At 38.9% G+C, this 27,659-nt stretch overlaps 1 protein-coding gene across 1 annotated transcript in view; it reads right to left on the bottom strand.

Annotated features, from left to right (window-relative positions):
* Positions 1-9,881: 9,881 nt before the first annotated feature.
* Positions 9,882-27,659, bottom strand: part of LOC126299195 (organic cation transporter protein-like) — a 352,718-nt gene continuing 334,940 nt past the window's right edge. The window contains exons 9-11 of the mRNA XM_049990976.1: positions 22,578-22,768; positions 11,661-11,797; positions 9,882-10,077 (exon numbers count right to left, since the gene is read on the bottom strand). Of these exons, the coding sequence (XP_049846933.1) occupies positions 10,014-10,077; positions 11,661-11,797; positions 22,578-22,768 (392 nt within the window). The 3' untranslated portion in view covers positions 9,882-10,013. The remainder of the gene's footprint in view (positions 10,078-11,660; positions 11,798-22,577; positions 22,769-27,659) is intronic.

Here is a 27,659-nt window from a genome sequence, read left to right as displayed (position 1 = left end):
TTCCACCTGGATGCCACCACTGAAGGTTGCCACTTAATGCTGCACATCACGGAGGACCCAGTACTCAGTGAGATTCTTCCGCTGGTACTTTACAGCTGGCCTCAGTACCATCACTTTCTTCAACATCTCACTGGCCAGGCATGCTGGCATCACTGTCATGAGCTGCCCACACTTGGCAGGGTCCTCTTTATCCAAGGGGATGGCAGTTGCAAAAGGTCATCACCGCAGCCACTCCCCAGGAGCGTACTTTGTCCTTACTCCACTTTTGGCACTGGGGTGTGTTTCTCATGAAGCACCTGGCCTGCCAGCAGGTATCTTGGAGAGAAATGGTTGGTGCCAACATCAACATGATCGGAGCATGCCCAATCTGAAAGAGCAAATGAGCAGTTCTGGTGTATCACTTTTTCCCTTAGCTGGATGTCTGCATCTTGTTCCTATTTACATCTGTACTTTTTAGACCTTTCTTGGACTACTATTGACTGACCCTCATCAACACAGACAGTGGTTTTCTGCATGTTTCCTGAATGTCCAACATATCCACTAGGCAAGCCATCCTTACCTCATCCCATACTTTGGCTATTGAAGAACTCCCAGAGAAGATTGTCATTCACAATGGCCCCCATTCACATATGCAGAGTTTACCACCTTCTGTGAATCCTGTGGCATCAAACTCACCCACATGGCCCCCTCCCATGCTGTCTCTAATGGCCTGGCTGAATGTTTTATCCAAGCTTTCAAAACTCAACTCTCCAAACTCACTCACCATCACTCCTTGGAAAAAGCTCTCACTTTGTTTTTTGCATTGTTCTGTTCCATCCCTCAGGACCAATCAACCCATTACACAACAGTCCAATAGGTCACAACTTTCCAGTCATCATCATATTCTGACCCTGGCGTCATCATACAGCCTGCCATAGGTTTTCTGTCCTTGATTCTGTTTGCGCCCTTTTTCTTCCAAATGCCATCAACATAGCATTCTGGCCATCATTTCCTCACACTGGGCCACTCTATGGCAGAAATATAACCTTCAGATGGTATCAAGGGCCATCAACATGTGAACAAACTGTGGCCTTGGCAAGGTCCACTCCCTGAACCATCCAGTTTACCTCTCTCTTTTGTTCCACATGTGGGACCTGCTGAGCCTCCATCCCAGATGATGTGGGTACCAGTCAGCTTCATCCCAACTGCAACACCCCAAAAGGGGTTGCCAGAGAACATACCAGAACTTCCAGCTCCAACATCCACTAAAGTGGGCATCCTTTACTACAATATTGTGGACTTGCACCTCTCAGTGTGCAACCTACATCACATCCAGGTTACATGAGCAGCTGGTTTTCTTACAGCTGATGCTGGAGGGCTGCAACACTACACATAGCCAAGACACTGCCCCCCTTTATGGAGAAAAGTGGTTCAAATCTCCATTCAGCCATGGAGATTTATTGTTGTTTTTATACATCACGTAAGACAAGCGAAAGAATGGCACCTTTGAAAATGAAATGCATATTATTTTTCTCACTCCAAGACTGTGCACCATCTGCAATGACATTTTCAACAGGTTATTAAACCCTGATCTCCTTTTCCTAAACCATAGTACAGTTGGCTTTTTTCACATCAACATGTCACTGTACAACAAGCAAGATGATGCAAGTGACAGAGAGATTTTTATGACTGAGGTCTGAACTGTTGATGTTTGAATGTGTAGTCTGACATCCACCTAGCAGTTGGTTTACATTCATCGAGCAAAGGACTTGGAAAATTACACAGTTGAATTGGAGGAGTTTTACCTATATTAAGACAGAACTCAACTTCAAAAACACTGAGACAACTAGATTTTGTATTGATCAGCATGAAGAATTGTGTGCTTGTGAATTAATAGTAAAAAATAGTTCACTTTTACTTGTAACTATATATAGATCATCAATGGGTAATTTTGAACTATTTATGAGGAATCTGGATTCCTTACTGTGCTATCTGTCAGACAGCAGCAAGCCGTTAATAGTCTGTGGTGACTTCAGCACAGATCTTCTGAAGGACTTTGATAGAAAAAAATATATGTAAACCTTATTTCAATCCAGGAGTTTGATCTCACTAATTAATTTTCCAATACAGGTGGGTAAAGACAGTAGGACTCTAATCGATAAGTTTTCTTTGGGGAAGCTCAAAGCGAGAAAGTAACTATTTACCCAGTGACAAATGCTTTCTCTCATCATGATGTAGAGTTACTTAGGATAAATAAGATAGTGCCTTACAGTATGGGTATTCCTCAGTGGAAATCAGTTAGAATAATTAATGACTCCAGGACAATTTTTTTTAAGAATAGTTTTCAGGAGATGACCTTGAATGAATTTTATAATGAACTAAATGTTAACATTAAGTTTAATCTATTCCAAGGTAAATTCATATCATTATCTGGAAATAATTTTCTGCATAAGCTAATCAGAAAGTACACTAAACTGCCACATTCAAAACCATGAATAACTAAAGGGATTAAAGTATCATCTTTTGGTAAGAACAAGTAGAGACCCAGCTGTAGTTGCACACTACAAAAACTACTTAAAATTACTAAGAAAGGTTATTAAAAAATCAAGAAACATACACATAGTGTCAGAAATCAGTAATTCCGATAACAGACTTAGAGCTACAAGCAATGTAGTGAAATGAGAGACAGGACAACCAGCTACAGAACAAGATAACACCACTACTGAACTAAACCGAAGGGCTATAAATGGCGAGTCATAGGTAGCATATGTATTTAATAGTCACTTCTTAAATACAGTAGAAAGCAAAGGGGCAAACAGCTCAAGAGAAAAATCATAGCAATATGTTGAAAAAGTAACTCTCATGAATTTTAATCATATCACCAACTTCTCCTTCTAAAACTAAGAAAATTATACATTCTCTCAAGAATAAAAGCACATCTGGATTTGATGGTGTTTCCAATAGAGTATTAAAGATTCATTCCCATATAATAAGTCCAATCTTATCCAAAATATGCACTGCATCATTAACTTAGTGCATTTTTCTAGAGACACAGAAATATACCATTGTTAAATCCCTCTTTAAGAAAAGTGGTAAGAGAAATATCAGTATCCACCAACCTGTTTTACTGCTGACACCAGTTTCCAAATGTTTGAGAATGTGGTATATTCTAGAAAAGCATATCAACTTAGCAAGAATAATAAATGCAGCAAACAACAGTTTGAGTTTCAGAAGGGTTGCTCTGCTGAGAATGCCATTTATATATTCACTCGCTGAATTTTACAAAGATTACATAATAAAATGCCATTGGTTTGTATTTTCTGTGCATTTGACTGTGTGAATCACAGTATTCTCCTGGATAAATTGAAGTTTTATGTGAGTGAAGTTATAGCCAATCAGTGGATAATGTCATATCTAACAAAAGGAATGAGCAAAGCTGCACTCAGTAATTCAGCAATATAGTATTGGGGCGTATCTCTGACAAAGGAGAAATAAAGTATGGAGTTCCCCAAGGCTCAATCTTAGGTCCATTATTGGTCCTCACATATCCTCTTCAGTCCCTGAGTCCAGCCAGATAGATGTTACTTCTCTAGTCTGCTTTTAGTGAAATTACAGTTTTTTCGACACTGTAACTGTGTGTCCAGTATGCTAGACATTTTAGCTCTCTCCACAATTTTTTTGTCAGCAATATTTGGTTTTTGCTGTTGGCTACATTGAGATTTTCCACTCACTGTGCCATGTCTGTCACTGCTGACCACTTCTCTGCAATGTCTTCCAGAAGGAAATGTAAGTATGAATGTCACACTGAGTTTTCTGTTGTTATTACTTTTTATTGTTGTTGTTGTTCTAAATAGATCAACAAATTATGTTACAGTCTATGTAGTAACTTAAAAGCATTAATTCTTCATTATTTACAAGAGTAAACAATGAAGTCCAGCTGGCTGGACGGATGGTCACAGCTCAACTGGTCAATTTCTGTGATCGCAGCATCTACTGTAAAATATGTCTGTGCTTCTTATTGTTTTGTGCGATGTATGAAATTAGATCACAGTAACTGTCCCATAAATCATCATCATCAGCCAATTCAATCATTAAATGATGTGGCCTCTTAGAGTCGTGGATTCAGGTAGGCTTTCAGCAATCTTCTCCAAGTGAGACAGTCTTGGGCAGTTCTCTGCCAGGTGTTACCAGTGATCTTCTTGATGTCTTTGTCCCATCTGTCTGGTGGTCTTCCTCTAGACCTCTGGTGCTCTCTCTGACTCCACTCTATTACCCTCTTCGTCCATCTGTTGTCTTTTCTTCTTGCGACGTGGCTAGCCCCCTGCCATTTCAAGGAACCTACTGTCTCTAAGATTTCGTTAACCTTCGTCACAGACAATAAATATTAATCTGTAATTAGCTTTAGAAGTTCACATCTTTTTTCCCAACTAACACAGGCATGAATGAACCACTCAGAGAAGCTGAAATCAAAAGAGAACTGCTAAAAGTAGTAGAAGAGGGTAGTGATTTGAGTGACTTTTCAGATGAGGAACTCCTTAACATTACTGCAAATACAGACTTGTGTGTATCTGAAGCAGGAAATGACAGTTCATCTGAATTTGTAAACTTTACATCATTATTTTCATTTACTACAATTGATGCCTTCTGAGATACATATTCAAAATGTACTGAAGATAGGAAAAGATACTGAATTTGTAATGTTTCATAAATAAATGAGATGTCTTTCAATTTGTGCTTTGTTCTTCCAGGATGAAACCAAAGACAGGAATCTATGAAGTAGGAACCATTTTAGCTAGCTGTATTCCATCTAGTCTCAGATCAAAACTCACTGGAGACAAGGAACTGATGAAGAGAGGTACAGGTTCCTTTGATGAATTCCTCAGAAAAGATGGGAATATTTCAGTTCTGAAGTGGGTTGGTGTTTGCTCTGTTACAGTAGCATCTACTTTCTCTGGTGTTTCTCCCACTAGTATAGTAAAAAGGTGGGACACGAAAGTGAAAGAATTCAATGGAGAGGCTCAACCTAACAGTATCTCTGATTACAACAAAATGGGAGGTGTGAATCTATGTGACAGAATGCTTTCTGACTATCAAATTTCCACAACACAAAGAAATGGCCCATAAGAGTCTTCTTCCATTTCATTGACTTGGTGATTGTGAACTCAGGGACGGAGTACAGAAAGGATCAGGCATTATGTGCTAGCACAAAATAAATCCTCGATCTAGTAGCTTTTAAGATTTATATTGGAGAATCCCTGATTTCAGCAGCAACTGCAGCACAACAGGACATTTACACTTCAGACTCTGAATCTGAATCTGAATCTGAATCTCATGAAGTAACTCCTAGGAAATGCACAAAGATAATTTAAATTCCAAACAGAGATGTTAGCAAAAGAGAGTAGACATTTTCCTCTCTGCCCAGTTACAGATAAAAATAAATGGCTGAGATGCTGATACAAGGCCTGCAAAGCTAAAATCAAATTCATGTATTCTGGATGGCAAGTACATCTGTGTATCACTAATGAGAGAAAATGTTTCTTTGACTTTCACAACCGGAAACTGATTGTGATGACCTACAACAATTACAGGATTATTGATGACTGTAAGTGCTTTTCTTGCATTGTCCCTTTGCAACACTCTGTAAATAATGTATCTAAATGTTAAGTAAAAATTAAAAAAACACAATTTTGTGTTATCTATTTCATGGCCATATATCATGAATAGTCACAATGAGACCCAGTGTCTGGCCAGCTGGACATAGGTAAATCTCCATCCTGATGAACAGTAACTAAAAACTACCATTACAATGCTCATTTATGACATCCACGTGCCCTTATCAAAAAATATTTGAAATAATACAAAAGTTTTTCTTGGCTCTGAAGAGGATATGTAAACCATCTAATATACAAGCAGAAGTATTTCTTTTTGCAGATGTCACTAGTATTGCAATCAGTCAAAGCATGCATCCAGAAACATAAGAAATTGTCAAGTTCTTAAAAGTATCATTGACATGTTTTCTGCATATGGTCTCACCCTCAATTTTAAAAAGGCACAATGTATTCATTTATACATATCTGCTGTTACTACACCAATGATAAGTGGAACACACGGTGAGTACATAATAAACAGGGTGGAAACTTCAACATTATTTAGTGTCCATATTGATGAGAATTTAAATTGGAAAAAGCACATTTTGGAACTCTTAAAACAACTTAGTTCAGCCACATTCACACTTAGAATCACTGAAAATCTTGGGGCGAAAAAAATCAGTAAGTTAGGTATTTTGCATATTTTCTTTCCATAATGTCATATGGAATAATATTCTGGAGTAACTCATCTATCAAAAAGAAAGTCATCATTGTGCAAAAATTTGCTGTAAGGCTAATATGTGGTGCTCACCCACAATCATCTTGGAGACATCTGTTCACAGAGTTGGGTTTTCTGACTGCTGTAACTGGTAAGGCAGTGTTATAGGCTCTCTCCTGTTCTTCATCTATATAAATAATTTGTGAGAATCTGAGCAGCAGTCTTAGGTTGTTTGCAGATGATGCAGAAATTTATCATCTATTAAAACCATCAGAGGATCAAAACAAATTGTGGCAATTGATCCTAAATAATAGAAAGTGAGAGATCATCCACATGAATGCTAAAGGAAACCCATTAAACTTTGCTTACATGATAAATCAGTCTAATGTAAAAGCCATAAATTCAACTAAATACCTAGAAATTACAATTATGAACAACTTAAATAGGAAATAAAATAGAAAATGTTGTTGGTAAGGTAAACCAAAGGCTGCATTTTATTAGCAGGACACTTAAAAAATGTAACAGAGCTACTAAAGAGACAGCTTACACTACACTTGCCTATCCTCCATTGGAGTACTGTTGCATGGTGTCGTATCCTTACCAGATAGGATTAAAAAAGTACAATGAGAAAGTTTAAAGAAGTGCAGCATTTTTTTTGTTATAGAAAAATATGGGACAGAGTATCACTGATGTGATACAGGTTCTATGGTGGACATCATTAAAACAAAAGCACTTCTGTTGCGGAAGAATCTCCTCACGAAATTTCAGTTGCCAACTTTCTCCTCCGAATGCAAAAGTATTTTTTTGATGCCAACCTACATAGCGAGAAATAATTACCATAATAAAATAAGGGAAATCAGAGCTCACGCGGATAAATATAGGTGTGTGTTTTGTACACATGATATTCAAGGATGGAAGAAGAGAGAATTATTGTGAAGGTGATTTGATGAATCCTTTGCCAAGCACTTATGTGTGATTTGCACAGTATCCATGTAGATGTAGATATAGATACACTGCTTCACAGTATATTTATTCCCTCATTAAGTTTGTTGTAAATAATCCACATCAGTTCAAAAGGATCAACGATTTACATAATTACAATACCCAAAGGAAAAATTACATTCGTTACTCTACATTAACATTGTCTTTAGTACAAAAACATGTGCAAAATGCTGCAACAAAAATGTTTAATCACTTACCCAGTGATATAAAATGTCTAACAGACAGCAAAGTGAAACTTGTAAACAAACTGAGAAATTTTCTCCTTGACTGCTCACTTTATTCCGTACAATAATTTCTATTACTCTAATGTGTAGAACATTGTTGGCTGGAATTACTAACATGCATCTGTAAACAAAGAGTGGCTATCTCTACAAATGCAGAAAATTGCTTTTCCAAATGGAAGACAGTAACACAAGGTGTCCTTCAAGGTGCTGTCCTAAGAACTATTTTGTTTCTATTCTACATTAATGACCTATCAATGAATATGAATGCCCCTTTGGTCTTATTTGCAGATGACACGACTGTATTAATCAAAGGAAAGGAGTTGAAAACTATTACTATCAGCATCATCAAACAAAAGATCATTTAAATACTTGGCCTTATCTCAATGGATTAACCTTAGAAATCCCAAAAACCCATGTGGTCCAATTCAGAACAAAACACTCAACATCCCAGGAAATTAAAATAAATCACAAAAATCAAAATATAGAATAAGTGGATTCTGTGAAATTTTTAGGAATAAACCTAGACAAGAATTTAAACTGGAATAAACACTTTGAATATCTATTAAACAGACTATGTAGTTTTGCATTTGCAATGCAAATTTTAAATAATGCCACTGACATGGACTCAAGGAAAATTGCATACCATAGTTACTTTCACTCACTTATAAAAGAATTGTTGGAAAAATGTGTGCTATACATCCAAGAAAATCATGTTACCCATTATTTAAAAAGCTGAAGTTATTAACAGTGCCCTTCCTGTATATCTATGATATTATAATTTTTTTATACAACAGTTTAGAATTATTCAAAGAAAACTGCTTTGATCACACTTACAATAAAAGAAATAAAGAAAATTTTATGCTACCTACTCATCATTTAAAATTACATGCTCAAACTCCCATGTATATGGGAATGAAAATTTACGACAAACTAAAAGCCAAGAACATTTCGAGTATGAACCTAGATTCACAGCAAAGAAAGCTGCACGATACTCTGTTTCAATGATGCTGCTTCTGAGTTGAAGATTTCATGAATGATGAACTAAATATCTGAGCAGAATGTAGTTTATAGACTGTCTTATTACGTAAATATGTGAAGGTATCTTTTCACAAAAAAGTTACATTAATGTTTAAATCATTTTGTTAACCATATTTAATTAGTGTATGGCATTTAAGTACATTTCTGTGTTGGATCATGTTATTCTACATTACATTACATATATTCAGAGACAAACATCTAGTCCTTGTATATATTCAATGGATTTTTGGGATGCCATGAGGAATTCTTCGAAGTGCCCACTGAACGCTCTGGCACTGCATTCTTCTCTGATGTGTTGGATGGTCTGCTTAGGCACACAGCACCCACATGCTGGTGAAGACAGCAGTTCCAATTTGAAGAGTGAGTCAGCACATCTCCCATGCCTGGTTCTTAATCAGTTCAGAGTTAACCAGATCTTGTGGGGCTGATTAAACCCAGGAACTGCTTCAGTAATACAAGGCATTAGGTGGCAAGTTGTTGGGCATTTTGGAGTCATTCTCTTCTCCAAGAGTTGATGTCAGCCCCTGTGAGGCTGTTGCAATGAAGAGGAGAATGTCTTGAACGAAGGCCCATGGTACTCAGATCAGGTATATCAATGTGTGCCTGTAGTTCAGGGTTTGTTTCAATCTTGTTGTATTCCCTGTCCAAAGCTGCTTCTTGTCACATTTTTTGGGGTGGTATATGACTCAGGGCAGGTAGCCACATGTTAGGGGTAGAGCTAACGGTTCCTAAAATAATGTGCATGGTGTTGTTAAGTTCAAAATCGATTTTGTTCACTTAGCTGCTATTTAGCCATACTTCTGCACAGTACTCATCCACATAGTATACCAGGCTCAGTACCCCGCTTTTTGCTGAGTTCTGATATCTGTACTGAAGTAATTGATAACACATTGAAGAGGATCATCATATTACAAACCTGTGTAGCGTACTCAAATTCTGTTGTTGGAACATGTTATTGTCAGGTTTAGCAGTTCAATGTTTAATGAACCATTGAAATTCATTCTGTGCAATTTACTGTACTCAATGATGTATTCATATATCATTCTGTTTCCTTACTAGATTTACTGACACAATTTATATGCAAACCCTATAACCAGATCTTTTGAAGTCCAAAATTAAGCAGTAAGAGTAGCGGAACCATATCTGACTTCTTTCAGTCTCTAATAATTTTAAAGTGTCATACATAAAATGACACCAAGTTTAACATTCAGCATTGTTTACAGAACAATTCTAGGTTAATGTCAACTCATATTCAGCACATTATCCACCTTAACTATGTAAGATGTGCATCTAAGAAAACACATTTTCTCCATAATGGGTTACCACAAACTGTATATTTTAAAAATTTTATTTAGAAAATAAACATTTTGATTACATTAATTCAGCATGATAAAATCACAATATTAAAAAAACCATTGTTGATGACAAGTCTGAATCCAGCTTCTTATGACGTGTTGTTTCCCGTTACAGTGCACTGTCACCAACATATCCGTCATTATCACTTCCCTGTTTCTTATTTTTTGGTTTCCTGTAACATAATTATAAATCAGTAAATTTTCATGTAAGTTCTCATTTGTTACTTTTATAGATCAGGTTATACAGTGAAACTAATGTTACTATTTGTATCATTCTCATTCCTAACAAAAGGAATACAAAGGGCCACTTGGTATAGCATTTACAGTAACCTGATGCCAACTTCTTGTACTGTTAGTAAACAATACTTTCTTTCATTCTAACTATAAACATACTGGTAATACAAATTTTGTGTACCACTGAACTACACCCAATTTTAAGAGTCTGCATTCTATACTGACAGGAAGAATGCTTTCAAGTGCACTTATCAGAAAGAAAATTAGCCCTTCTTTCTTTATTGCAATTAAAAACCTGGATTGTGTGCATAACAGTGTAGCTACTCTCATTAACAGTATCAAAGGCAGAACAATATGATACAATTTGTTAACAATAAGTAATATATATAACAAAATTTAATAATAAGAGCTGACTTTAAATGAAATAAAATGATTTAGAACAACAGCACATTAAAGAAACACAAAAAGTTGAATTGTAGCAAGGTGGAGTAAGTCTACTAACTGTAGTCTCATTCCAAAAAATACATACTATTTGTCTTTATCCTCTCTATCCCATATGTTGCACTCTTATGCTGTATATACGAAAGCTCCAAATTACTAGCCAACCTTTATTTTGTAAAACTTTATTATTAAGTATGTAGTTTACAGAGTTCTGTTGATAACACTGTGAACAGTTTATTGAGAAACATTTTATTTAAATTATTAGTCAAAGTTTACAAACCAGTAAACCCATGTGCACTTTGAGATTCAATCCCATTAATAATGATTTGATTTAGGATTGGCATACCTTTCTTGTAAACCCTCACTCTCATCTTTCTGAAGATCATCATATCTTTTCTGCAAAATGTGTAATTCAAAAGCTATCTTTATTCAGAATTATCAGTTCCTATAAGGTCAATATCTAAGAATTTGATCATTTCAGAATTTCATTGCTAGTGTTGTGCAGCCCTAAATTTTCTGTTTCCAAAACATGGATAATTTTCCCTGAATAACAGTTTAGTTTACAAAATTTTTTGTATCAAAAGTATCCATTTCCAGAAAAAATCTTGCCATTTTATAAATTCCAGTGCACACTCAAATTTGTGTCTCATAAGATACAATACAACCATTATTTGCACCATTAAACAAAAGTTAACAAATTGTTAACCAAAATAATATCTTTGCCTAATGTGAATCTTTATCATATACTTTTTCCTTTGCAATTATATATAAAATATAATAGTTTTATGTTTTATATTTTAATATTTTGAAATATCTGCCCTACATTTGTCCTTATATAGGCATCTTCCATAAAGCTGCAGTCACTCAGCTGTGGGCATTCAAAGAATAAATATGCTACTTCAGTTCACAAAGTTGTATATCAGTCATAAGATTTGGTCTGTAGGATATCCACAGCTGAGAGGCATGATAATTAATTTAGAGATATCTGCTTCAAGTGTGTTAATTATTTATTCAAACCATGACTAGTTTCAGGATTTTAAAATCTCATCTTCAGGTGTATATGGATATAATATTTACTTACTTTCCAAAGTTCTCTCCCTCAAGTAGTGTGTCTGATAGCTCAGTGTTAGCAGTTTCTGGCAGCAGCAGACACAGAAGCCCACCAATAAGTGGTGTAGCACCAAACAGCAGAGGTGGCAGATACTCACTATAGTGGATCTGCTCAACACAATATACCAGTAACTAGCTATTTTTTCTGTTTTTTGTTTTTATATTGCACATGATAAAAAAAGAGATACAAGATTATATGATTAGCTAGAAGACTACAGTACCATTCCACCATTTCCCTGAATGCCTACCTTGTAAATAGTACTGTTCACCAAGAAATTAGTATGGTGAGAAAAAAAGAAAATTCAAAAAATCACTGCCTGAGTGTACAAGATAACTAGCATGTGATGTATATGGCACTAATAGATCTGAAAAAATAATCTACCAAATGGAAATGAAACCACACAACTAACTTAAAGTACTGTGACATCTGTCACAGGTGTAAAAAAGTTTGAGAGACAAGTAAAAATATATCACCAGTACCATACTTCAAGTTAATAAAAGAATATTATGATAACATGTTCATGTTTTAATTCACAGTTCATAAACTGAATGTGCATCTCACGAATGCTATGTAATTGTATATATATGACACTGTCAAATGACAATTTATAAAACAAAATGTGAAAAAATGTCCCTCTATAAAGCATTGTATCGAGTGTTCAGCAGATTAATGCCCACAGTAGATAAACATCATGTTTGGCACTGTAATTTCATATAACTTTATAATGTTTTACCATTAATGAAGTGTTGTATTGGATGTAAATATTAATTGATAATGACACCTGCAATTCTAAAAAAGGAGCTGTATTCGCTGGTCACATACAGTAATAAAACCAACTATATTCATCTACATGTACATTGTTGGAAAATGTGTATCGTATCTACAATTAAAACATTCATCTTTCCGAAGGGTAAGTTGGTAAGTTCTATCCAGGCCTTAAGTACAGAGTCTAAGGGGCTACAGTTGCTCTTATGGAATGGCTAATGCCTTCAAAGAAATACCGTATCATATTCTGAATCCTGAGTGAAGAGACAGATTTCCTGAAACCAGCTCCAGTGACAGTCACTGGCTTAAAAGCCTGCATGTGTAATTGTTGAAAATTATAAAGTGATGTAATAAAAATTTACAAATGACTGTTTTCCATATATATGATATAAATACTGCATAAATTATTTCTGTCTTTGTAATACTTTTCTCAGATTTCCAGCCAGGGGTTCAGATCAAGTTGACAGAATATTTTGGCAGTCCACCTGGTCTTTATCTTCACGTGCTATGATGCTATGCTGTTGCCAGCACTCCTATGTAAGTCAGCAGAGAGCACTCAGTGCATGTTATAATTGTTGTAAGTTCTTTCCCCACTGCTAAAGATACTAGCAACAGCCCCTGCTGGTGAACAGCAAAAAAATTGGAGTTCACTGCTGTAACTAATCATTCTTCTGCCAATTGAGCAGATTGTAATGAAAGACAGTGTGGGGTTCCACAATTTGCTCAGAGACTAGCTTGTCCTTATTAATAAGGTTGTCATGCACCCTAATTTCAATGGCTTCCTAGAAAAAACAATCCTAGAAGCAAGAAGTAGCAGTAACCATCTGTCTCTTATTGCATTTCATTGCAAGTTGCTTGGCTAAGCAATGCTCCACCACTGCAGATTTTTTAGATGTTTGGAAACTTGTGTGGTGGCAATGTCCCACATACCTGTGCTCAACAGTAAGAATGGTTTGAACAGTGTATGATTTACCACAGTGACAAGGAATATAATCGACACCAACATTCTTAGCCCCAGATCATCTTTAACACAACCCAAAAGGTTATTAATATTGGCTGGTAGATGAAACAGTCTTTATATTAAAATTCCTTAAAATTATCCCATTTTTAGCTGAAACATTCCCAGCATATGGTAGAAAAGCAATTAATCTAGGTTCATCTTGCTGTACTTCTGGCAATGATCTGAACTGAAAGGCACAACACATCTGATTCTCAGAGAAGCTATTCTGTTTAAATACAGAATTTAAATGTTGAATTAATTTCCTCTTTCAAGCATTCTGCATCCAATATGGTATGCATCTCTTCGGACCAGTGCCTAAGGATCTCATTATGTTAATATGATGGGTAATAACGAGTTGCATGCAGATACCAGTCAGCATGTGTAGATTTGTGGTAAATTCTATACCCATAGTGCCGTCATTCTGTTTGTAGATGAGGGCATACAACAGTTGGTGCTTTGCATCAGCCTCCATGTGTAACTGTAAACTTAACGCGAGGCTGAAGGGAATAAAAATGTTATAAGAAACAGTTAAGGGTGTCAGCTTTAAAAGATGTCATCAACATATGTCCAGAAACTTGTTGGTTTTAAGGTTGCTGTCCTCAATGCTCTATCTTCAGAATAAACCATAAGTAAGTTAGCTACTATGGGTTGTTTGTGGGCATACAAAACTGCATATTTCAAAAAAATTCTTTGTCACTGCCAGGCTTCTGGAGCAGATGTCAATGCAGAAGAAATGCCAATAATGGCAACATAATCACCATCACACATCTTTCAGAAGGTGGCAGAGCCAGACATTAGGGAAATGAATGTTGTTAGTAGATATGAATGATACAAATTTGACTCATTCTAAAACAAATAATAAATTTTAAATATAGTTAACTGCAATGTGTTTTTGAGAGGGTACTAATAGGATGATGCTGTGAATATACAGACACTTTCATCCAACTGTCAAACTCCTCTGCCAGTTATGTACCCCACCAAGGATATGAGGCTCTGATGACCAAGTATTGGCAATATAACTATAACACTGAGTACACAGGAAATGCTGTACCAAACTCCGTTACATGAGTTATGAGCTGTGGCTGGTAAAGTTCAGAGATGTCAGTCCCATATCCAGTCTTACCTGCAATGGACCAGTACCCCATTCAGAGACTCAATAACTGCAGTTGCAGTACTCAATCTTATCTTGTAAACAGGCAAGATTACCAGGACACAACATGGGCAAGAAATAGGAACAAGAGAGAATTATTTAATGGCGCTTGGAAATTTGCCACCTGAAACGATAGGGGAATTGCTCTTAAGGAAGCCAAACTAGCTAAATATTTGAAAGAAAAGGAAACAGATTTTTCAGCAATTACAGAAGCAAAGAAGAAAATATCTGAAACTAAATATACAGATGACTACATTATGATCTACAGTGGAGTAAAGCAGGAACAAAAAGCAATTAAAGGCGTTGCCACCTACATATATAGAAAATGGGAAGATAAAATGCTGAACTACGAATACATAAATGAACACACTGTGCTAGTAGGAATTAAAGGTGCAACAGGAATCCTAAGAATAATAGCAACTTATGCCCCAGAAGTAGGAAAAACTGATGAGTCTAAGGCCTTTTATGAACAGTTACAAGTGCTCTTAAACACTGCAGATTTTACTTATGGGACAGCCCCTTGCTAGAATTGGAAATATACCAATTTCAAAAATAGTAGGCACTTTTTGAGAAAATAGATGTAATGAAAACAGAAATATGCTCAGATTTTGGTACCTTTAATCATTTAAGACTTAACAATAGTTTCTTTAAGAGGAAAGACACAAATTTACCTGGTCATCAAGAGGATATAGATCTGTTATAGATTATACACTCCTGGAAATGCAAAAAAGAACACATTGACACCGGTGTGTCAGACCCACCATACTTGATCTGGACACTGCGAGAGGGCTGTACAAGCAATGATCACACGCACGGCACAGCGGACACACCAGGAACCGCGGTGTTGGCCATCGAATGGGGCTAGCTGCGCAGCATTTGTGCACCGCCGCCGTCAGTGTCAACCAGTTTGCCGTGGCATACGGAGCTCCATCGCAGTCTTTAACACTGGTAGCATACCGTGACAGCGTGGACGTGAACCGTATGTGCAGTTGACGGACTTTGAGCGAGGTTGTATAGTGGGCATGCGGGAGGCCGGGTGGACGTACCGCCGAATTGCTCAACACGTGGGGCGTGAGGTCTCCACAGTACATCGATGTTGTCGCCAGTGGTCGGCGGAAGGTGCACGTGCCCGTCGACCTGGGACCGGACCGCAGTGACGAACGGATGCACGCCAAGACCGTAGGATCCTACGCAGTGTCGTAGGGGACCGCACCGCCACTTCCCTGCAAATTAGGGACACTGTTGCTCCTGGGATATCGGCGAGGACCATTCGCAACCGTCTCCATGAAGCTGGGCTATGGTCCCGCACACCGTTAGGCCGTCTTCCGCTCACGCCCCAACATCGTGCAGCCCGCCTCCAGTGGTGTCGCGACAGGCGTGAATGGAGGGACGAATGAGGACGTGTCTTCTTCAGCGATGAGAGTCGCTTCTGCCTTGGTGGCAATGATGGTCGTATGCGTGTTTGGCGCTGTGCAGGTGAGCGCCACAATCACAACTGCATATGACCGAGGCACACAGGGCCAACACCCGGCATCATGGTGTGGGGAGCGATCTCCTACACTGGCCGTACACCTCTGGTGATCGTCGAGGGGACACTGAATAGTGCACTCTACATCCAAACCGTCATCGAACCCATCGTTCTACCATTCCTAGACCGGCAAGGGAACTTGCTGTTTCAACAGGACAATGCACGTCCGCATGTATCCCGTGCCACCCAACGTGCTCTAGAAGGTGTAAGTCAACTACCCTGGCCAGCAAGATCTCCGGATCTTTCCCCCATTGAGCATGTTTGGGACTGGATGAAGCGTCATCTCACGCGGTCTGCACCTCCAGCACGAACGCTGGTCCAACTGAGGCGCCAGGTGGAAATGGCATGGCAAGCCGTTCCACAGGACTACATCCAGCATCTACGGTCGTCTCCATGGGAGAATAGCAGCCTGCATTGCTGCGAAAGGTGGATATACACTGTAGTAGTGCCGACATTGTGCATGCTCTGTTGCCTGTGTCTATGTGCCTACGGTTCTGTCAGTGTGATCATGTGATGTATCTGACCCCAGGAATGTGTCAATAAAGTTTCCCCTTCCTGGGACAATGAATTCATGGTGTTCTTATTTCAATTTCCAGGAGTGTATAACAATAAAAGAGGAATTTCCTGATCATGTTTGAGTTACCAGAGTTTATTGAGGAGTAAATATTGGCTTGGATCACTACTTATTGCTGTTGATTATTGACATCCACACAAAATGGAGAAAACCAAAGAAAACAGTTAAGAATCAAAAAGAAGAACAAGTTCTTAATGCTTACCTTTTAGAAGATAGCAGCATAGGAGATCTCTATCAAAAATGGTTGACTAAAACATTAGCAAACTTAGAAATGGGAAAAGACTTGAAAGAAGAATGGAAAAACTTAAAAACAGTCTCATCAGGAATAGCTAATGAGGTTATGGGGAAGATAAGGAAATTCAAGAAATGTATAGTAGTAAAGTGTTGGACACCAGATCTAAAAAAAGCAATTAAAGGAAAATATGAAGCTTTCAAGACCTACATAAACAACCCCAATAATGAAAAGTATAATGAATATAAAGAGAAGAGAAATAACGCAAAATTCATAACTCAGAAAGTGCACACAGAATCATGAGAATGCTTTATTAGCAATATAGAGTGCAACTTACGTGGCAGACAAACTATCACTTACAAATTGATGAAATAACTACACAGACAAGAAAAGGATCATCTATTTGTTAAAAATATAGGAGAGAATGAATGGATTGCTCATTATGAAAGTTTGTGGTATGATGATACTTCAATCCACATGTTCCCTGAAGTAAATGACACAAAACTTGGCTTCCTAAAGACAAGTGGAGGGAATTAAAGGGACTTAAACCTAAGACCTCCAGGAAGAAACTGTCTCAGGTTGAAGGGGATAAGCAGACCCTCACTACATCAAAAACAGGTAGCAAGTGGATAAGGGAGGAATCAAAGACTCCCTCCTCCATGGATAAGTGAGTTCAGAAAAAACCAAGGCAAGAAGTGGGGAAACAGATCTATAGCACTGCAGTCTCAGTTTTTAGGATGGCAGTGATCCAGGAAGGCTATCCACTAGTGGCCATCACCTCGCAGCAGGATGAATTAGTACAGATGGCCCCCTTTGAAAAGATGTGGGGGGGGGGGGGGGAAGGGGGGGGAGGGGACACTAGCCCTAGACCCAACTTCAGGAGGGTCTATCTAGACAGTGGTGCCCCCATTTTTGTCAGTGACAGTGGAATGGCTCAAGGACAAGGTGCCCATGATATCCCAGTGGAAAGATGCGAAGCTGGTGGTTAAGACGGCAGCGGAGCTACTTAAGACTGCAAAGATATCAATATGGGTACCAAAGATCCTTAAGGAAGACTCTCCTGAGACACTGTTCAAGGAAAATAGGGGCCCAGAACCCAAAAGTCCCAACAGAAGAAACATAAGATTGAAGAGTGATGCACCAGAAGGACGAACCATGGCAGTGGAGGTCAGAGAAGTCCCTGAAGGCAAGATGGAGACTGGAGGTGCTGCAGATTGATCTGCAGCACAACAAAGCTTTCTCTGCTGCCCTGAGTCACTGCCTGGGAAGAAGTAATTGGCATAACCTTTAGTTCCATGATGATGGGCAGCTATGACAAACAATGGCATGTGGTGTTGAAGCCATCCTCATTGGACCACATGTACATTAAATTCAAGCTTGAAATGGGAATCATGACCTACAGGAATCCCAGGAAAACAGACTGGGAGACATATACGAGGGACATTGATTTAGGCTTATCGGAAATTAAAACCACAATAAGGAATCCAGTAGAATTTGAGAAAGTAGCAGAGGCTGTTACCTGTGCCATAGTGACCTCATAACATGACAACTACACAATCACTAAGAAGTGCACAAATAGAAGTGTGCCTTGGTGGAATAACAACTTAGAAATGTAAAGAACACAGGTATAGAGACTGTTAAATATTGCGAGACATAAAGAACAATGGGCTAAATATCGTGAGGCACTTGTCAACTAATCTTGCAATCAAACAAGCAAAGAAGGTATCCTGGAAGGCATTCTGTGAGGGAGTGGAGAGCATGGCTGCACAAGCCAGACTTCACAAAATTCTCACTAGAGTACCAACCAAACCAGGAGGTACGTTGAGGACGGATGGTGGGACTATACAAAGACAGCACATGAGATTCTGAAACTGTTCCTCAAAACTCACTTTTCTCAGTATGCTCTGCCAAACAACACAGTCCAGAATGTGATCCCAGAGAGACAATGGGTCTCAGGCACTCAAAGAGAGTACTGGGAATCTGCCAAGGAGTGTGCGAACTTCAATAAAATCCAATGGGTGGTGGGAACATTTCAACCATTTAAGTCACCTGGCCCAGACGGAATCTTTGCAGCTCTCCTGCAACAAGCAGGAGAGACTCTCATAAGAGTCCTAGGCTGGTTTTTAGGGTTAGCCTAAAAGTAGGAATCATTCCTAATGCTTGGACAGTAGTGAAGGTTGCCTTCATTCCAAAGCCAGGGAGAATTTATCATACCAAGGCCAAGGATATGAGACCAATCCGTCTGTCCTCCTCCATTCTCATAACATTGGAAAAACTAGTTAATGTATATGTTAGGGAGAGGAGGCTAGTAAGGCACCTCTACATTCAAACCAACACGCATATCAACAAGGTAAATCATGTGAGTCAGCTCTCCACCAACTCACTGGAAAGGTGGAGAAAGCACTTCATTTACAAGAAATAGCCCTCTGCATCTTCCTGGATATCGAGGGGGCCTTCAGTAACATGATCTTTAATTCCATGGTAAGGGCTGCAGAGGTGCCTGACCTGGGGACCACTATATGCAGGTGGACAAGGGCCATGCTTAGTGGAAGGAAAGCAGAGGCTACTATGATGAATGAAAAGATGGTAATTAACACCACTAGAGGCTGCCCACAAGGAGGAGTTTTGTCCCCTCTATTTTGGAATCTAGTGGTGAATGAACTCATTGAGGCAGATCAAGACCGAGACTCAGATTAAAACTGTGTGCCGCACTGAGTCTCCAACTCGAGTTTGAGTCTCAGTCTCGGTCTGCCAAGAAGTTTCATATCAGTGCGCACACTGCTGCAGAGTGAAAATTTCATTCTGAAAACATCCCCCAGACTGTATCTAAGCCATGTCTGCATCTATATCTACATCCATACTGCACAAGCCACCTGACGGTGTGTGGTGGAGGGTACCTTGAGTACCTCTATCGATTCTCTCTTCTATTCCAGTCTCGTATTGTTCGAGGAAAAAAATTGTCGGTATGCTTCTGTGTGGGCTCTAATCTCTCTGATTTTATCCTCATGGTCTCTTCGCAAGATATACATAGGAGGGAACAATATACTGCTTGACTCTGCAATACCCTTTCTTCCAGGAGTGCTAGTTCTGCAAGGTTCGCAGGAGAGCTTCTGTGAAGTTTGGAAGGTAGGAGATGAGGTATTGGCAGAACTGTAGGTGTGAGGACAGGGAGTGAGTTGTGTTAGAGGGGTAGAGCACATGCCCATGAAAGGCAATGGTTTCGAGTTCCAGTTTTGATCCAGCACACAGTTTTAAACTGCCAGGAAGTTTCAAGTATTATTGAGTTTGTAAGTACTGTTTATAACATGTGTCATGTCACAAAATAACATGTCTAATGTTCATACACTGGTGGGAGAAAAAGCACATCAGCAAGCAGAAGTTGTGTAACATAAACTAAAGTTGGTAGACTTTTTCTACATTTGAAAGATTATGTCTATTCAGATTTCATGCCTGTGGCATAAGAGTGGCACTAGTAGTCCCACTATGAGGATGCAAATCAGGTTTGCTTTAAATACACACTGTAATGGTCATGAGCACTAGTTACATTTGAGACTGGATGTGGTGGGTTCATATTAGTCAAGAATGTCTTTCAGACGACAAAGATGCCGTTATCAACACCTTACCAAGTTTGAATGAGGTCATGTAATAGAGCTTTGATGACCTGGATATTCCTTCTTCTGGCAGGAATGTAGCCACTGTACATGATTGCTGGCAGCAATGACCACAAGAATGTATGGTCACAAGAAGCCCAGATTCCGGACAGCCATGTGGCACTACTGAGAGGACAGACCATGTATATGGTATTGTTATGTAATGTGTATAGACCCACCAAAGGCTAAATGTCAGTCTCTATACTTTACTCTTGAAAAATGTTTCTCCCTTTTGATAAGTGTAAGATAGAAAGGAATTCATTATGGGAGAAATATGAATCTTTGGCTACCTGATAAGCCTTTCCTTTAAGTACTTACAGACAGAGGTAATGTCTGGCACATTATACTGTATCTGCAGCAGCAAATTTAGCAGCAGCATTTGGCACCACAGTGATACAACAAACTGTTGCAAATTGGATACTTCAAGGGCAGCTCTGAGCCAGACAGTCTCTAGCACACATTCCACTTACCCCAAACCACTGCCATCTGAGACTTCAGTGGTGTTGAGCAAGAGCTCACTGAAAGGCAGGGTGAAGGTCTGCTGCATTTTTCTGATGAAAGCTGGTTCTGTCTCAGTGCCAGTAATGGCAGTGTGTTAGTTAGGAGGAGGCTATCTGAGAGTCTGCAACCAACCTGCCAGCATGCTAGACACACTGGACATACACATAGAGCTATGGTCTAGGGTGCAATTCATATGACAGCAGGCGCACTTTCACGGTTATCCCATGCAACCTGACTGCAAATTTGCACATCATTTTGGTGATTCAACCTGTTGTACTACCATTCATGAACAGCATTCCAACAGGTGTTTTCCAACAAGATAAAATTTGCCCATGTACTGCTGCAGCAGGCTCTACAGTGTCTTGACATGGTACCTTGGTCTGCTTAATCACCAGATCTGTCTCCAGCTGAGCACATGTGGGACACTATCTGACAACAAATTCAGCATCGTCCACAAACATTATTAAATGTCCCTGTATTGAATGACCAAGTGCAACAGGCATGGAACTCCATCCTGCACACACAATGCCTACACATCTCCATGATTGCATTCAATATTCTGGTAGTTACACCAGTTATTAATGTACCATCATTTCAAATTTACAATGCCCTGTGTCATATTTACATTAACCTGTGATCTTGCAATGTTCATCACTTACATGTGTTACATAGACAAATGTATTCCCAAAATTTCATTACTCTACATTAATTACTTTTTGTGTTGCAATTTTTTTTCATCAGTCTACTTTGTAAAGCTGTTACTGCAAGTACTTTACAAAAATAAAGATGCTAAGAGAGTTCAAAATTTCACTGATGGTGAGTTCATCACAGAGCAAGCACAAGCTCTGATAGGACAGGGAAAGAAACTGTGTGTGTACTTATCGAAAAGAACCATCTGAGCACTGTCCTAAGCCACCAAAAGGAAACATGGAAGACTAAAATCTAAATAGTTAAATGGGAAATTGAATCAAATCGACCCACTCCCCTCCCCACCACCTTAACCCCCATCAAGTATTAGTTTAAGTAATCATACAAACATTCACTATAAACAGTTTGTTAGTTTCATTCACAATTCAAATTTACCTGCATTACAGAGTCCTCGAAACATGATGTGCACTATGTACATCTTAATCATAAGGTAGGCTAAATTTTAAAAAGAACAGCAACAATAACTGATACATAATTTTGTTGTTTTGTGCTTCTTAAATGCCTAAATATCTACTCACAACTGCATGACCACGTATTTTGTTCAGTAGGCTAACACTTACTGAAATTCTGAAATGTACAGCAATGATCAAGCCCACGTTCAATTGGAGTATCAAAGTGTGAACAGTACTAATTTGTTAAGTTGGAGACTAAAGTGTTCTGCATGTTCCAATATGAATATCAATACTTCATTTTCATTTAATTTAAATAATGTTATATAGCAACATTAAATTGTTTAATATTTATTATAGTGAGTCCATTAATATCTATAAGTGACATACCAAACTTGATACGAATGGAGCCACCATTGAGCCGACACGTGCACACATTGATGAAGAGCCCACTCCAACATTACGAACTACGGTAGGGAACAGTTCCCCTGAATATAGATACACTGTTGGAAATGACGTGGACATTCCAATGATCCCAAGGGCTGCCAAGAGTATTCCTGGCCATTCTGCTACACCATCGCCTAAAAATGAATGAAAATAATTTATAAGAAATATGACATTTTTCAGCTGTCTCCAGGTTATCCTGTATGAAGAAATATCCCCATCAGTTCCACTAAAAATTAAGCTTAGTTACCACATGGTGTTTTTTAACTATACAGAAATGAGATTTGTTATGTAATGTGTATAGACCCACCAAAGACTAAATGTCAGTCTCTATACTTTACTCTTGAAAAATGTTTCTCCCTTTTGATAAGCGTAAGATAGAAAGGAATTCAGTATGGGAGATATATGAATCTTTGGCTACCTGACAAGCCTTTCCTGTAAGTACTTACAGGCAGAGGTAATGTGATGTAAGCACTGTTCCACTATGTAATGTCAACTTTCCATAATTCAACGTTCAAGAGACCTTAGAAAAAATTTGAATAATTGAAAGTTAGATTTAACCACAGCTTGATGGATCAAGGTTGAATCCCCTATAAGAACAAAGTTAAAAATAATACTGTAGATTTATTACTATTCATTTTGTCTTACAAAGGAAAGCAGAAAGTAACAACTGTAACTCAGATTAAAACAAAGTTGAAACTTCCTGGCAGATTAAAACTGTGTGCCGGACCGAGACTCGAACTCGGGACCTTTGCCTTTCGTGGGCAAGTGCTCTACCAACTGAGCTACCCATGCATGACTCATGCCCCATCCTCACAGCTTTACTTCTGCCAGTATCTCGTCTCCTACCGTCCTGAGTTCGAGTCTCGGTCTGGCACACAGTCTTAATCTGCCAGGAAGTTTCATATCAACGCACACTCTGCTGCAGAGTGAAAATCTCATTCTGGAAACATCCCCCAGGCTGTGGCTAAGCCATATCTCCGCAATTATCCTTTCTTTCAGGAGCGCTAGTTCTGCAGGGTTCGCAGGAGAGCTTCTGTAAAGTTTGGAAGGAAGGAGACGAGATACTGGCAGAAGTAAAGCTGTGAGGACGGGGCGTGAGTTGTGCATGGGTAGCTCAGTTGGTAGAGGCTGCAAAAGGCAAAGTTCCCGAGTTTGAGTCTTGGTCCGGCACACAGTTTTAATCTGCCAGGAAGTTTGATATCAGTGCACACTCCGCTGCGGAGTGAAAAATTTCATTCTTAAAACAAAGTTGATTTTTTATCCATTTTCATCAACTTTTGTTTATGTCAAATTAAAGGCACTTATAAGCAGCCAAAAAATACATAAGAAAATGCTGATTTATTTTGCAAAGAAATATGGACTTCTTCCTGCTTCAATGACCTTCAGTATGCTTGGTCAAGTACATTTCATTTATGACCGAAAACAAAAATACATCATCTACTTTCATTGTACAACTGTATATGTACAATGCTTCCAGTGATGAATTTGCCCCTTTTGGAGTCACAGATGGAATCCCTTATTTTCTTCTCTGACATTTCATTTCTTGTCAAAATACTTAGCCTTAATTTTTTTCATTCAGATCACCACAGACATCCCCATGATCACCACAATGTACAGAATCATCAAATGTCACATTTTTGCCTCTCAGGAAGAAGTCCAAGATACTGTAGCAACACAAGTTCATTTTTCTTTTGTTGAAGTTGATTCTGCAATTTCTCGATGAATCAGCATTTCTATAAATGTATTAAAATCATCATCAAGATAACATTCTTCCTTGCTTTATCAGCAGTGTCATCACTGCCAAAACTAAAGTTGAGCCTCTGACCACATTCAATGCCATCAATTGCAACTTCTTTGTGATACAAAGTTTCAGAATTCTTAAAGATTTCATGGTCAAATGGTTATAATTTGTGGAGAGGTGTTCGCAGGGAGAAACTGATGTTCATGTTATCCAAAGGTGGTGGCTGTCTTTCTGAACTGTACATTTCTCCAGAAAAAGATCACGATTCATTTAGAAATCACACATTGAACAGTCCTGTTGCTATCCATGCCTTTTTGTTGGGATAAAAAGACACAGGAAATGATGTGATACACTTGAGTTACAGTTTCCAAGTGCCACCCATGTTCACTGCAACCAACAGTGTTAGTCTTTCTGGGCTATGTTTCTCTCTCTCTCTCTGTCTTCGTCAAGCACTGTTGTGAAGAAGCACTACTGGCTTCAGTCATCCTCTCCAGTGATTCTGGATTGCTCGTCACAATTTGGTCAGTTTTTCACAATATCTACCTGAGTTTATTGTAGTCCAAGGTTGCATGAAATCAATGAGGAGCACCTCCCTTCCAATCTGAAACCACAGTCGTCATAATCTTTCCCACCGATTGTGTTTGTTTGTTGGTGATGTAATGAAACACCCACGTTTCATCGCTGATGACGATAGTGTCCAACAACTTCTCCTAGTTGCATCCCCCCTCACATTGCTGAAGAAACTTGTGAGCACAGTCAAGGTGTTGCTCCTTGTGTCCATCAGTCAGTATCTGGAGGACCCAGTGAGCACACACCTTGCGATAACCCAATGTTTCTGTAAAAGTTCTTTCAGTTTCACCATGGAAAGCTTCAGGAATGAATTCAACAAGTTCATGGACAGTGACCCTTCGATATTTTGACCAGCTCACTGTTGATGTTATGGACAATCGCATCCGAAACAGGCGGTTTTCCACTCTGTTCTTCATCATGAACTTCCTTGTGACCCTCAGCAAAAGCCCTACACCATTTGCTGACATTATGAATGCCCATGCACTCTTCACCATAAACCTGAGTCAGCTGCTGATGAATCTCCATGGGCAGTAGCTTCCTTGCGTAGAAAAACTGGATTACTGCTCAAACCTTGCACTTGGTGAGAGCGGCGATCAACACTTCCACCTCTGACGGTTGGTAAGCCAACACTGAGTGACATGGCGAATCACAGATGGGTGGGCTCGAGAGTGGGCTAACCTCTGCACATGGCACTGTTGTTGGATTTAGCCTAGCACCTTCCCTCGAGGCTGTAGCTCATTGGGAATCTTACACCTGGTACAACCCTCGTAAGTTACAGTCTTCCTCATATTCTGATGGGTTGTGAGCATGATTTAACAGTTATTTATGGCTAATGTTCTTCATGGATGACATTTCCCTGATATTCCTTGAGTATCTCCAATTATGTTAAAGCCAGACTACTGTTATGCAGTTACAATTTTAACACCAATTTTAACACACCAATGGCATTTGCTACTGTTAGGTTTAACAGATTGCCTTCAAATAAGTTACACCCAAGGAAAAAACTGGAGTGTTATGTACATGCAGCTTGGTCAAATAATTTACAGGTTCTGCTAAATATAAACTGCCAAATTTGGTATTAATTAGAGCTTTAAACCTGCATATCTTAAATTACAGAAGATTTGCAGAACAGAGGTAGTTCACTCAAAGAAAAAACAATGCATTGATCTTATTTCTCAATCCAGATTCATAGAAAATAATTAAATCAGCAATGTGATAACTGTAAAAATAAGGTTAATACAGGCTGAGATTGCCACCAAGAATAACTCCAAAAGTATGATAGGAGCTGAAAAGTTTGTGGACACAAGTTGCATTGGACAACGGGGGTCATAATATGACAATGGTTTTTTGTTGCTAGGTGGGGTCACATCAGAGATATGAAGGCCAACTTTTTTTTAATGGAGTGCTATAGTTTGGTACTTATTTTCTGACAGTGGCTATCGAAGAGAATCCAATCATGTGTAACAGTAAGGTCTTTGAAGGTCAATGAAGGTCAAAAAGGTGGCATCAACATCCATTTACAGAAGGTGTTCGAAGTGATGACGATTGGTATCAACGCAGTGCTGCAGTCTTCTTATCATGGATTGAGTGGTATTCCTTATTACATCAATACTTATCGCAGTACATACTCTGACAATTCTCTCTCATGTCTTCAGTTGTAGTTGGAATGTGTTTTATCAATCTTTTATGAATCCCCATAAGAAAAAGTCCAGAGGTGTCAAGTCTGGTTTGTGAATGTAGCCTCATCAGTAAATAAAATCAAATTAATAATTGTGTCATCCTTCTGAATCTGAAGTTGAGCCCATTGGCAGAATTCAGTGCGACGCTTACAATCAGTACCAGTTAATTCTTGGGGGAGACTGATATGGTAAGGGTGATATTTATGGCAATGTAGAACATGAACAACACTACTCTGGCTCATGCCAGATTCCCTTGTGATTTGACATGAACTAACACAAGGATCTCAAACAACAGTGGCAAGAGTTCCAATTTTCATTTCCTTGTTAGCAACTTTCCTTTGGCAGACATGTTTCTGATGCATTAAAGATCCAGTTGTTCTCAATTTATCATATACATATACATCAAATGCATGACATGTAGACTGAGTACATTGAGGATATATTTCTGTGCATAAGACTCTAGCTCACACTGAATTTTGTTGGCATTCTCCATAAATGAGAAGCATATTGACTTGTTCTTTGAAGAAATACATCATTCACATTGGTTTGATTGAATGACACTAGTCTTAACATTCCTATTAGTGTTGTATTGCAAAGCTGTTGAATGGTACTTACTGGCAGATTAAAACTGTGTGCCGGACCGAGACTCGAACTTGGGACATTTGCCTTTCGCGTGCAAGTGCTCTACCAACTGATCTACCCAAGCACGATTCACGCCCCGTCCACACACCTTTACTTCTGCCAGTACCTCGCCTCCTACCCTCCAAACTTTACAGAAGCTCTCCTGTGAACCTTGCAGAACTAGCACTCCTGAAAGAAAGGATATTGTGGAGACATGGCTTAGCCACAGCCTGTGAGGATGGGGTGAGAGTCATGATTGGGTAGCTCAGTTGGTAGAGCACTTGCCCGTGAAAGGCAAAGGACCCAAGTTTGAGTCTCGGTCTGGCACACAGTTTTAATCTACCAGTAAGTTTCATATCAGTGCACACTCCACTGCAGAGTGAAAATCTCATTCTGTTGAATGGTGTTTACATG

The sequence above is a fragment of the Schistocerca gregaria genome, chromosome X (assembly GCF_023897955.1).
Source record: "Schistocerca gregaria isolate iqSchGreg1 chromosome X, iqSchGreg1.2, whole genome shotgun sequence".
Lineage (NCBI taxonomy): Eukaryota > Metazoa > Arthropoda > Insecta > Orthoptera > Acrididae > Schistocerca > Schistocerca gregaria.
Note: the sequence above shows the minus strand (reverse complement) of the source record. Positions and strands in the feature narration are given on the sequence as shown.